Source organism: Asterias amurensis, chromosome 9 (genome assembly GCF_032118995.1).
Source record: "Asterias amurensis chromosome 9, ASM3211899v1".
NCBI classification, from domain to species: Eukaryota; Metazoa; Echinodermata; class Asteroidea; order Forcipulatida; family Asteriidae; genus Asterias; species Asterias amurensis.
The window spans coordinates 14,322,865-14,336,933 of NC_092656.1; the positions used below are offsets into that span (position 1 = coordinate 14,322,865).

At 42.0% G+C, this 14,069-nt stretch overlaps 1 protein-coding gene across 1 annotated transcript; it reads left to right on the forward strand.

The window, feature by feature from the left end:
- The first annotated feature begins 303 nt into the window (after positions 1–303).
- On the forward strand, positions 304–11,508 carry LOC139941970 (uncharacterized). Its single transcript, XM_071938618.1, has 4 exons — positions 304–389; positions 6,057–6,307; positions 6,758–6,830; positions 6,987–11,508. Exons 3-4 carry the CDS (start codon positions 6,823–6,825, stop codon positions 11,407–11,409), a joined length of 4,431 nt encoding a protein of 1,476 aa, XP_071794719.1. The 5' UTR covers positions 304–389; positions 6,057–6,307; positions 6,758–6,822; the 3' UTR covers positions 11,410–11,508.
- Positions 11,509–14,069: the final 2,561 nt, after the last annotated feature.

Consider the following 14,069-nt stretch of genomic DNA (forward strand, 5'->3'; position numbering starts at 1 on the left):
AGGGTTCTAAACGGGGGGGGGGGGGGGGGGGCGCCGGCCCCCCTGCCCCCCCCCCCCCCCCCCTCTGGTTACCCCACTGCATTGAATTACCTTGTTGGAAACTAGACTACAATGAATTCACACCAGTGACTGAATTTGATGAACCAGAGTTCATTTCCTAACGTTTGAGGGCGATAGTCAAAATCATGTCTAAGTAACCGGGCGAAGAGTGTTGATTTCTCACATGGGTATTCCCCGTTATGTGTAGGTGGATAAGGCTGAAGTCATCAAGCCAGGACATATCCAAAAATCTGTGTTATAGGAGGACGGCATCAACAGTTTCCAAGATTCCCCTCGAACGTCCCTCGAATTCCTTGAAGAAGCGAACTCACACTGAACATCGATAAAAGGTAAAGGAATACTTTTTTGCATTCTAGGGTTTAATGTTGTCGTTCTGCTTTTGTTATACACGCTCGTGATGTGTATTGTTGGCTTACTGACCGGTTTTCTATTGGAAACTACATTATGTTTGGAGTGTGAATGCTTGTAGATGAAATATTCAATCATAGTTGGGCTGAAAATAATTTGAGTAACAAGGTAAAATAACATTAATAAGATAAATCAAAGAGGGAGGGAGCATGCAATTGGACGAGTAAGTTTTAAAATGCAATAAACTAATTTTAATGTAACAATTGTGTTGAAGTATTTACTTTCGATGTGTTGCATTATATTGGCCCTACTGCGAGACACTGCAGACGAGATTTAATGAAACAACAAACCTTTCAAGGGAAGTTATTCCCCACTAGTATTTTAAACTATGTTGGCCCTTATATGTAAATCTGGGAACTAACAATTTTAAAGGCACTGATAGACACTACTGGAATAACTCAAAAAAATTGTTAGCATAAAAACGTACTTGTTAACGATCAATGGAGAGCTGTTGTAATAAACATTGTGAGAAACGGCTCCCTCTGAATTAAAGTAAGAAAGAAGTAATTATCCACTAAAATAGTTAAATTGTGTCAAAATCAAGCATCTGAAAGCACACAACTTCGTGTGACAAGGGTGTTTTTTCTTCCATTAATATCTCGCAATTTCGACGACCAATTGAGTTCAAATTTTTACAGGTTTGTAATTTTGTGCGTATGTTGAGATAAACCAAGTGTGAAGACTGGTCTTTGACAATATTACCAGAGGTGTCAAGTGTTTTTAAAAATCATTATGTCAGTTAAAATCTATTAATACATGTTTCGTTCCTCTATAATACCATGCATTCTCTGGATCCCGCCGTACCGATTTCAATGTATGAAGTAGGCAGTAATAGTTTTTACAAATAGCCTGAAATGGGGAGTGATGATGATTGTAATAGCCCCGTTTCCGCCCCACACAGTACACAGTATTGTCATGATAATTCATACGACAATGATATTGGGACATTTCTCATTCGGGAATATCCCTACTGTGTCGCAACACTATGCAAGTGTATTTTAAAGGTGCTTGGCCCGATTTTTTTGTTTTTAACAGTTTTTCTTATACTGCACTTAAAGCTCCTTGGCATTTAGTTCGTGGAATATATCTGAAGCAGTACGCGGATATACAGGTCTGCAAAATGAGTTAGGTCATGTCAGTTCAGGACAGAAGCAGTACGCGGATTACGCAGGCCTGCAAGATGGGTCAAGTCATGTCAGTTCAGGTTTGAAGCAGTACGTGGATATACAGGTCTGCAAAATGAGTTAGGTAATGTCAGTTCAGCTAGGTCCGAAGCAGTTTGCAGAGTACGCAGGTCTGCAAGATGGGTCAGGTCATGTCAGTTCAGGTCTGAAGCAGTACGCGGATATACAGGTCTGCAAAATGAGTATATAGGTCATGTCAGTTCAGGTCTGAAGCAGTACGCAGAGTACGCAGGTCTGCAAGATGGGTCAGGTCATGTCAGTTCTGGTCTGAAGCAGTACGCAGAATACGCAGGTCTGCAAGATGGGTCAGGTCATGTCAGTTAAGGTTTAGAAGCAGTACACAGAATATGCATGTCTGCAAGATGGGTCAGGTCATGTCAGTTCTGGTCTGAAGCAGTATGCAGAATACGCAGGTCTGCAAGATGGGTCAGGTTATGTCAGTTCAGGTTTAGAAGCAGTATGCAGAATACGCAGGTCTGCAAGATGGGTCAGGTCATGTCAGTTCTGGTCTGAAGCAGTACGCAGAATACGCAGGTCTGCAAGATGGGTCAGGTCGTGTCAATTCAGGTTTAGAAGCAGTGCGCAGAATACGCAGGTCTACAAGATGAGTCAGGTCATGTCAGTACAGGTCTGAAGCAGTAGTAGTTGAGCGAGAGGATGTCTTCAGCCGACGAATTCTCGGGAAACTCTGATGGTCGTCTTCCACGCATTCCGGTCCAGCATCAGCGTCTTCCACACATTCCGGTCCAGCATCAGCGTCCTAAGCTCAGTTGTTTCCTGTTGCGTTGTTTCCTTCTTCAGCTGATCTACGAAATGTTATTCTCTACGGTAGTGTGTCCCCCTGCAGTACTCCCGCCTTGATTTCAAAGAGGTATGTGGTACCATCTGGGGTGACGCCCTTAGCCTACGTCTTGTTGTAGCTTGCAATGATTGCCATGACTACCTTCTCTGGAACACCATATGCTCGAAGAATCTCAATGAGCTTGTATCGGTGCATAGTGTCAAAGGCTTTCTTGATGTTGATGAAGGTGATGATACACGACATGTTTCTGTCCCTGACGCCTTTTCTAACCATTCTTCGAGTTTCTCAGAAGCGGATCAAGCACAGGGCGTATGCGATTCAGAATCATACGGTTGTATGTCTTTAAGACAAGAGAGGACAGACTGATCCCCAGACTGATCCCCTGCCGGTAGTTCTGGTTTAGAGAGGTCACCTGATTTGGGTAGTGGTGTGATGTGAAGAAAACCCACTTCTCAGGTAGCTCTCCCAACTCATAGGTTTTGATGAGCGCCAGAACTGTGTTGTCCAGTGGGATAAACTTGAGTAGCTCGGGTGTTGCACCGTCCTCTTGATGCTTGACTTGACCTTCTGGTACTCCTTTAAAGGGACACACCGGCTCACCGTTTACGCAATTTAGGGCTGTAGAATCATCAATAATGTTTTTATAGATGGTTGCTGTAAAATAAAATCATCAAAATGTCACGTAATTAGCGAAAAATGATTAAAAAACCCAAAAGCGGCAAAAGGCCAGCGTGTACGTGTTTCCAGCCGTTGCAACTGTCAAACCTTCGTGGCATTGTCGCACAATGTTGTAAGTAGACTGGTGCTTTGTTTATAGCAACGTTTTACTACGACGCAGCATAAGGATCCAGTCTATCCATAAATTATAAACAACCAACATATACGGATCAGGCAAATCCTTCGACGGTGGAGGTAGTCGTGCTTCGACGTACATCCAAAGATCGTCACGAAAAACACAAAAAACTAACCCAGAAAATGATGGGACAGTGACAAGTAAATAAAGCATTCCTGGCACAAACTAGGCATACTACTGCAGTGCATAGGCATGATGCAGTTTGAAATGCGATCGTGGCGTACAATCTTGCTCCCGACGTGCTACTCCTAGAACTATTTCAGTTTCGTCCGGCTGAAACCGAAATAGTTCTAGGAGTACCGACGTGCCAGGACCCATTCAATGCCTGTAGGCGCCTACAGAGGCACAGAAATTTGCTTATCACAAAATAGTATTGCATAGCAGAAACCAGCCAAATTTTAAAATTTGAAATGATGTAAACTTGTGGCTAGTGCCCAACTAAATTTTTGAATAGAAAGAAATTTTGTAAGCAGTATTTTTTGCTAAACAGATGAAACTGACGGATAAATGGGCCCAGTTATATTCACAGTGAAACATTTTGTAATCTCGGGGGGTGGGGGTCGGGAGGGGAGGGGGAGGGAATCGTGAGGGATTCAAAAACGTCCTTGTGAAAATGTATTTTGAAACGTAAGCGCAGTTGCAAATCTTGAAACGCAAGCCTAGCTTGACTCGGGATTGAAAGCGTAATTTTTGATTATGGCGAAACAAATATTAAAAAATGTATATGGATTGTATAGTAGCTGCGTAGCTTGGAATGTAACCATATCTTTTGGAACGTAAGCATATCTTGAAACGTAAGCGTAGCTAGGTATCTTGGAACGTAAACGTAGCTGCGTATGGAGCGTAAGCGTAACTTGACTCAGGATTGAAGTGTACCTTTTGTAAATATAGCGTAATTTGGGAAGGAACGTAAGCAAAAACTTGGAATGTAGGCTTATCTTGGAACGTCATATCTTGGAAGGTAAGCGTAGCTGGATATCTTGGAACGTACGCAGACTTGAAAGCATACCTTTTGTTATTATAGCGTAACTTGACGAAACGTAAGAGTATATTGTAATGTAAGCATAGCTGAGAAGCTGTGTAGCTTCGTAACCTTATGTTTTGGAACGTAAGCATATCTTGGAACGTAAGCGTAGCTAGGTATCTTGGATCGTAAACGTAGCTGCGTATGGAAGGTATGCGTAACTTGACTCAGGATTGAAAGCATACCTTTTGTAATTACAGCATAACTTGAGAAGGAACGTAAGCAAAAACTTGGAATGTAAACATAGCTGCATATGGAACAAAAGCGTAGCTTGACTCGGCTTGAAAACGTACCTTTTGATATTATAGCGTAACTTGAAGGAACGCAAGCGTAGCTGAGTAGCTGCGTAGCTTGGAACGTAACCAAATAATACCTCAACAATCTCAAAAATAACACTTCATTCACAGAATTAAAAAAAAAATTGACAAAATTACGCTTTGAGAGAATTTTGTTGAACCTTTTTTTTTCAACCTTTTGTACAAAATTATTATTCAACTGTTCTTTTTTCGATCGGGGGCTCCGGTTTTTTTAATCCCTTTTTCTTCTTCATAAAACATTTTTTCACACAAAAACACTGTCAATATAACAAAATGCGATATTTCTACGTTTGGACATCATCAATCTTTTTTTATTGTTACCTGAAAACTCCTAGCAAAATAAAATTAGGAGCCATGAAACAAAACAGAGCATAATATTGGAACGTTGCGATCATAAGAAATAACGGATTCGACACGAGGTGTACCGACTGACAAACCCACAAACGACAAATGACAAACTTGTACTCCCAACCCCTCCCAAGCTCACGGCGAGACCCGCAAGCTTGGAGTTCATAGCGCCTGGGATTACACCTCCAGCCCCCCACGAGACACGGCATGCGCGGTATGGTATAATGCCCCCGAGGCTTACGTTCTGATTGCTCCACGCCGTGGGCTATAGACTCTTTGAATGCGAATCTTACGTTAGATTTTTCACCATTATTTACATTTTGTAGCGATAACTTGAATACATGATCTTTTTCGTCAATTACTCGCCTTTAATAATTTTGTGTAAAAAAAAGATTTAAATTTGGTTTGGTAGTTTACTTTTTGACGGCTGGAAGTAAAACTAGCCCGGAAGGTCACGTGATTGTTTGTACCACTTTTTGGTAAGAACAATCACGCGACCTAAGTTTTTGTTTAAAATGCTTAAAAACGGCCAAATTTGATGATTTTTTTTATGGACTGTTCTTCTTCATTCCTGGAAGACTGCTGAATTCATTTCTTAGTCTATTTTGTAGCCCAAATAGCCCAATTCGGCCGGTGTGTCCCTTTATAAGAAGAAGGGACTATCAAGTATGGGCGGGTTGCTGAACAATTGGGCTACTTGTGTTTGTACTAGTGTGCATGCCCAAGCAGCACCCTCTCCTCTGCGCTTGGGGTCTTGAACTTGGCAGCTTAGGATCAACATCTGCCAGAGATTTCATTAATCAGCTTCCAACTACTTGCATGCTGCTGGGCTTTATGCGCGTTATCGACCCCTTCTATCTTTTGCTCCAGCTCCTCTCTCTCGATAGTGGCGTAGACGCTGTACAGCTCCTGCTTATCCCGCGTGTACTCATCCCGTTGGAGCTAAAGTATCTCTGTCTCTATGTAGGCATGATGTGTATACGATTGAAGGTATACACTTGGCGTTTTGACGTTTCTTGTTTCCATCATTGTTTCCTTTCTTCCTTCTCCCTTTTCCTAGGAAGATCGCCGGCCTTGGCTAACGAGTTCTACCTACCCGGGTTTGTGAGTTTTCCATCTCCCACGTGGGCTGCCCTCCAAGGCTAACGAGCCCTACTGCCCGGAGCAACCTGGTTTTGAAACGCCATAAATTCGCCTTCACACCTCTGCCCTCTGTTCGCAATAGGGATCGGCACGTGATTCCGGGCAGTAGGAGTTTGAATTAGGAGAGGCTATTTGAGGCGCTGATGATATGGCCAATTTCAGTGGATGGTGAGTGGTTCAATCCTCCTCACCGCCCCGATCACCCTAAAACCTTCTCTACAACATAACTAAAGTTTGAAACTAAATTCAACCTTGAAACTCACCAGACAATTGAACCTCAACATGAAGGCGGCACAGTTTTCATGACGTCGTGCCGACGTCAGCAGGTGTCGAATAACAAGGTTTTTAAAGTTGAAAATGATCATTTGCTTTTCGCTGTATCTTTTTAAATGTGAAAGCTATGATGTTCATATTTGGGCATCTGATAGATCAAGATTGGGGCAACATTTGCAAAAGATCCCACTAAAATATTTAGCAGTACGTCGTATTTCAGGTTCCTGTATTGAAATTAAAGCATTTATTAGCTCCACCATTCTTTTATTATACTTCACTTCTTTATTATAATGAGGCCTTCTTTTTGTTGATTTTTTGTTTACTGTTTTACGATGTTTCCCTCAGATCTGTGCTAAAGAGAAGGAGGGAGACTATAGCATCTCAACCAGCCTGGATTCTTCTCAACCAGAATGTTTCTGTAAGTGCCCATCGAACACACATTCATTAAATATTCAACATAAATACATCTAATGCATTCGGCGCGATTTATACGGAACCGCCAGGTTTGTGGTACATTTTATTGTGATTTTATTGCTTATTTAATTTGTTTATTTATCTCTACTTGTTTTTGCAGATTCTATAATAAACCAAGCAGGTGTGAGGAGAGGGAGGAACCAATATCGGGTACCCTGGAGTTACCAGCGTTGGGTAGATCAATGTTTGTGGGCGCATTTTACGACTGCCGTAGTAACGAGGTTGTCAGACCATACAAAGAAACCACACCGGATCAACTAAAGGTCTTTGAACAGAAAGAGAGAGAAACAAACATAATTCTGTCGGATTCGTTCCGTGAGAAATCTTTGGCTCTCGGACTCGATGCCCCCCTTAAGGTTAGTGTTCTGGTGGATTTGGTGAAGGTAGATGCAGCTGCAAAGTATATTCATGATCGACAGCCCCTCGACAGTCAGTGCCGCATCACTTTGCACATTAAAACAACCAAGAAGCTTGAATTTGTGACACTGCAAACATTAGAAGCCAACTTGAAAGGCGAAACCCCCGATGTGTTTACACAGGGTAGGGCAACACATGTGGTGTCTTCAGCTTTGTATGGATCCAACACTTTTATCGTACTAGATTATTCTGGGAGCGACGAAGAAGAAAAAGCTGCAAAGGTCCTTAAAGACCTGGTGAGACAAATTGAAGTTCATGCTAAAGAAGGTAAAAGTAGGCCTACACCTGCTGGCGGGGTGGATCATGTACAGTGCAGGGTTTATAGTGACTTGACCCCAGAGTGTAACCCAATAGATGTTAATGCTCTATTTACATTTATGGCATCATTGCCAAGATTAGCTGAGGAAAAATTCGTTCTGACTAAAGTTTTTGTATATCCCCTTATCAAGATAGATCCTAGATCTTCTCGTGTTTTTAGCAGTATAAGCGAGAGTGTCACTGCACAAATGTATACTTTCCTAGAAGGTTTAGATGATTGCTTGATCAGAAGCCACGAGTTGGCGAGGGACCCAATGTGCAAAGATTTTCCTCAAATGCAAGAGAAACTTGCGTTGTTCAAACGTCTACTGATTGAGTTCAGATCGATGTACAAGAAAGATATGAGGCACATGTTGCCCTTAATCGTGGGTGGTAGTGAGGGCGAGGGATCCATCAAGGATATGTTTCGAGATGTTGATTCGTCACCATTCAATCTGACTTCAATGAAAGCGTGGGTACAGAGTAAGCACACTGAGTTGAGAGCTATCAGGGCTTACGTTAACGTCTTCCCCGCTGACGTAGAAATCGTCAACTCTCAAGACACTCTGGAAAACATTCTCTTTGATCCAAGAGTTGAGACTGTGGTTTGCTTTACTTTCCAACTGAATGGGATAGAGGAAGATTATTTGAGAGTGTTATCAGGGTACATCGCACCGGAGAGACGAATTAGCAGCTACAAAGTTACCCAATGGTACGACGATATGGCTCTGATGAAGGAGATGAGGCCGAAGGCAAAACTGTTTTCTGATTTCTGTGAGAGTAATAAAGAGACGGTCTCTATCAAGTTCATCGAGACCGGTTTCAAGTATCGTAAGCCCGGATCATCTGAAGAAGAAAGCAGCAGAATCGGTGGAACGGTATTCCTTTTTGAGCAAGGTATGTTGACCCAGGAGGATTTTCACCCACCAAGTCGGCCTTTGAAGCCCCAGTGTGACGTCATTGATGAACACTCAGTTTCTCTGAAGTGGACTCCACCCGAGTATGGTTTGTCGAATGTTCAAAGGTACGCTATCAAGTACAGTGTATTTCGTGGTCAAAATGCGCAAACATGTGAACCACAAGAGATGCAAACAGAGAGCCTGGAAACCCAAGTCTTGATTGACAACCTAGAACCAAACCAGTCCATACGGTTCCAAGTCAGTGCCGTATGCTCGGCAGGTGTGGGCCCCGAGAGCGAGCGCAGTGCTGCGGCATCACCACTGTCGGCAAAATCGCCTGAAAAACCTGAGTTCCGAAACGTGACAGCGTCCAGTGTCGTTCTGGAATGGAAACAGCCTGGTAAGATGGGAAAGGATGGAGTCGTTGAAAGCTACATCATCCAGTTGATGGAAGCGGGAAACAAGATCAACGAAATCGATATTAAATCGTCCAAGAAGGAGTTCATAATTAAGGATCTGGAGGCAAATACTACTTACACATTTCAGGTAGTTGCCTTGTACAAGACGGGCATCAAGAGTCCACCTAGTACCACTAGCGATAATTGTACAACACATCCAGCAAGCCGGCCAGGAAAACCTGCAGTTAGTGATGTCAAATCAACTAGCGTTGTTATCACCTGGACAGATCCTACCACTGTAGCACCTGGTGTAGAGCTAATTGACCACTTCATACAATACCGCAAAGTGGCCAATTGCAAGCAGTCTACAAAATCTGAAGACGGTGGGTGGGAGAAGTATATGCTAAAGAAGGAAGGTATCGGAGCCAGCTCTTGTTTGATTCCCGATTTAGATCCAAATACGACCTACGTTGCCCGGGTGACACTAGTTTGCAGAGTGAAGAAGGGTAATGAACCTGAGATGATACCTAGTGCCATTAGTGTTCCTTTCACTACGCTGCCTGCTGGCCCACCAAGGGGTTTAAGAGCCCAGCAGGTATCAACATCACAGATCGAAATCAAGTGGACAAAGCCTACTGTCTGTGGTGCTGAAGTGAAGCACTATAAAGTTGAATACAGCAGCGATGACGACTCCGTGGTAGTATCAAAGCAGACATACGATTCTTCATGCAAGTTTGATATCGAGGGAGTCAAATCTAAAACGCGCTACAACATCAACGTTTGGGGCCTTTGTGGGAAAGCAGGGGCAGGTGAAGTGAGCAAGGTTGACTGTACGACCCGCAAGCTCATCAAGGAAGATGTTATTAAGTTGTCAAAAAGACTTCAACCTGGTGACCCGAATACCGGAAAACCAACAATTTTTGAGTTGCCTCTCGAAAAGGTGTGTGAGAAATCCAAGAGTCGTAGTTACAGCTTTGGTAAAAAGCCTAAGATAAAAAGAGAGCACAAAGTGTTCATGGTTGTTGGCGTCACTGGTTCAGGAAAGAGCACCCTGATTAACGCAATGGTCAATAACATCTTAGAAGTAGAGTGGCATGATAAGTACCGGTTTAAAATGGTTGATGTCGGTGAAGGAAACGGATCATCACAAGTTCATAGCCAGACCCAGGTTCTCACATCGTATACCCTGACGGACGAAAACCTTAATGTGCCTTACGATCTGACCATCGTCGACACACCGGGTTTCGGTGATACTCGTGGCATTCAAAGAGATAAAGAAATCTTAGACCAGATCCGTGAGTTTTTCTTAGATGCGGAGTTTCACGGGATCGATCACATTGATGCTATTGGGTTTGTTGTCAAGGCTCCGGATGTGCGTCTAACGCAAACCCAGCAGTATGTTTTTGATTCCATTTTGTCGGTGTTTGGAAAGGACGTTGCCGACAACATCATTCTACTTGCAACGTTTGCAGACGGAAAGCAACCACCTGTTATGGCTGCAGTGATAGAGGCAAAAATCCCTTTCACGGGGCACATGTTTAAGTTCAATAATTCAGCCCTCTTTGCTGAAGTGAGACAACCAAATCACCAGGGTGGTGACAAAACGTCCAATGGCAAAGATCATGGAATGTTTGATACAATGTTCTGGGACATGGGATCCACAAATTTTAAGAATTTTTTTCAGAAAGTGAAGAGTCTGGAGGCCCGAAGTCTCATCCTTACGGTGAATGTGTTGGAGGAGAGGAAGCGTCTTGAAACTGCAGTCCAAGGTCTTCAGCCTCAGATCAAGGTAGGAAACTGCAAATACGAATCTCTCAGAAAGGAGCAACAGATCCTTAAGGAGCACGAAGTGCAAATCGAAGCAAACAAAAATTTCAAGTTCACGGTGAAGAATCCCAAGAGTAAAAAAGTAGATATAACTGGAGAGTACATAACCAATTGCAGCAAATGCCACTTCACTTGTCATTACCCTTGTCGTATCGCAGACGATGCAAAGAAAGCCGGTTGTGCAGCCATGAGAGACGGGGTCTGTACTGTGTGTCCAGGCAAGTGCCCATGGGATGTTCATTTCAATCAGCAGTACAAGTTCGAATTCTACGAAGAGGAAGAAGAGAAGACGTACGAAGAGATTGAGGCGAGATTCAAAGATGCGTCGGGAAAGAAATTGACGGTTCAGCAAGTCATAAAAAAACACATGGAAAGTCTGAAAGAGGTCCGAACGGCCGTCTTTGCGTTAATAGCCGAAGCACATAAAAGCGTCACACGTTTGGAAGAGATTGCACTGAAGCCGAACCCCCTAAGCACGGTTGAATACATTGATCTTCTAATTGAATCTGAGAAACACTCTGGTAAACCTGGTTGGAAAGACCGAGTCAATAGCTTAGAAGGTGTGCGAAAAGACGCAGATACTATTGGAAAAGTGAAGCATGCAAATTATGATCCGTTCGAAAATTTCGAAGCCGAAGTCCAGAAGAAAAAAGAAAAACGGTGGAGGTATTTTTTTCTCAAGTAGAAAACACACACCCACACGCACCTTCCAGTTTTTCCGTGAGACAAAAAAGGGACCAATGCTGTTTGTTGTACGGGGATGTCTGTGTTCCATTGTTGTTTACAAAACGTTTGAATAATTCGAAACTGTTGTATTTAGATTATATTCGATTATATAATTTTAATTTTTGCATTTATTTTACTTTTAGACCAAAAAGTGATGATGTTTTTGACCGAAAAGGTATTTATGAATGGGAATCAAAGTGTGTTGAATCGGTTTTCAACTAGTGGTTTAAACCCGCCGAGGCCTGGTTCTTTATAATTTACCTCGACTTCGTCTCGGTAAAAATATCAAGAACCAGGCCTCGTTGGGATTAAACCACTAGTTGAAAACCTCTTCACCACACATTGATTCCCTTAGTTACCAACCCTTCGGATATTAAGCTACTAAATTGTTTTTAAACAAATAGTTGAAAGTTAACGCATTTACTTTAAGGGGTATATTATCTTCAAAACCGCTCAAAATGTTGCTGTTTGTAAATACTCCTTTTTTTTGTTAACGAGTTTTTATGCAATAAAACACAGAGATCTGCATATAAAAATACAAAACTGTGGTTGTACAAACCAGTGGACCGTGATATATGTTATGACATTACACAATTTTCAAGGGATATGTGAATCATTATATTCTACCTTAAAGCCATTGGACACTTTCGGAACAGAAAAAAAATCAAAAGTTCACAGGACTAGATTTACAAATAACTTACAGGGTTTACAGAAGGTAATGGTAAAAGACTTCTCTTGAAAAATTATTCCATGAAATGCTTAACTTTTTGAGAAAACATTAAAACAATATCAGTTCTCGATATCGAGATTTACGGATTTATTTTAAACACATGTCAGACACGGCGAAACGTGCGGAATAAGGGTGGGTTTTCCCGTTATTTTCTCCCGACTCCGATGACCAATTGAACTGAAATTTTCACAGGTTTGTTATTTTATATATAAGTTGTGATACACGAAGTGTGGGCCTTGGAAAATACTGTTTACCGAAAGTGTTCAATGGCTTTAAAGGATCTTTCCTCCTATATTTATTGCACAATCAAGTGCACTACAAAGGGGAACGTGTCCATAAAAATGTCGCTATAAAACTCGTAAGAGTGTTTTATACTAGTCATAAAACTCATGATACAACTATAAACTCGTATTGATGAGGAATAATTCGCACGGTACTTTTTTGCGTTTATGAAGTCTTGGTATAAAACAGGTGCTATTGTAAAGTTCATTACGAGTGTTCAGCTATAGCATGTTATGCTTTGAGAGACTTTCAATTACCAAGTTGGCCTTTATTTACCTACATTGAACGACCGTTGGATATGCACGCCTTGTGATCGAAGATTGCTCCACACAAAACTATTGTTATGAACATGATTTGAATGTATTGTCAGATCAATTTATCATTCACAAACTAGTCAACTTGTAGCACATTGTCGTATCATAATGATATTGGTCTTAGATAGTATCATATAATGGCTTACTATTGTTTTTATAATTAGTTGTTAAGTTAAAGGTTTTAAAGTGTTTATGCTGCCTTTTGATGTTCGCCTGTCGTGTAAGTGTGTGCTTCGCACTATCCCTTAAAGGCAGTGGACACTATTGGTAATTGTCATGGCACTTCAGAGGGAGCCATTTCTCACAATGTTTTATACCATCAACCTCTCCCCATTACTCGTCACCAAGAAAGGTTTTATGCTAATAATTATTTTGAGTAATTACCACTGCCTGCACTGCCTTTAATACATGTACTTATTTATTGTGATCAGTTAAAACGCACGTTGTCATAATATTGTTCTCTATACCGGTGGTGATAAAACGGGATTGATTTTTGAAACAGTTTGCTTATCAAATATATTTTATTTCATGTCACTACAGTTAGCTAATCGTGTCATCAACGCTCTTCCAAGGTGGTACAAAATGGATTCCTTTTCATAAAACACCTTCTTTGTTGATGCTCATTACATTATATGCAATTGCTAGAATTCTCTTATGATGTGTTTAGCTCGATAGTGCCTATAAAGAAGTTGTGGTTTATACAATAAATTGTGATTTATACAATAATTATCTGCTTATTATCTGCCGAATCAGCTGTCTGTCTGTCTGTCTGTCTGTCTGTCTGTCTGTCTGTCTGTCTGTCTGTCTGTCTGTCTGTCTGTCTGTAGCCTTGCTCAAGGCAGTCGCATTATTCGCTCCGAAAAGACCCCGCTGTAAACCCACCCGTGTACCCTGTGCATGGTGTGTGCGATCACACCGCATGACCCACCCGTACACACTGTCACATCGTACGAATACTGTTCACACAAGTCATCGCACTCGTACCACTAACCGCATGCGGAGGCCGTCAGGCCGACAGCCTTGTCGGGTCTGTATCTTCCGGGTTTAATGTGTTGTATTGAAAAAATTCCACAAGTGGAAAAAAATTGGGGGGGGGGGCTCTCGGATATGCTAGTATGCAGCTCATGAACATGTATATCGTTCGTCAGACCTATCAGACAACACAGGATGTGAGGCAAATGAATTATTCATTTTGACGTCCAATCACGCACGCCTATCATGCTCACTGAGCGTCCGTGGTGGTGGTGTGTGATGATGTAGACATGTCTCGTCTTTCGCGGGCATTATGGTAAT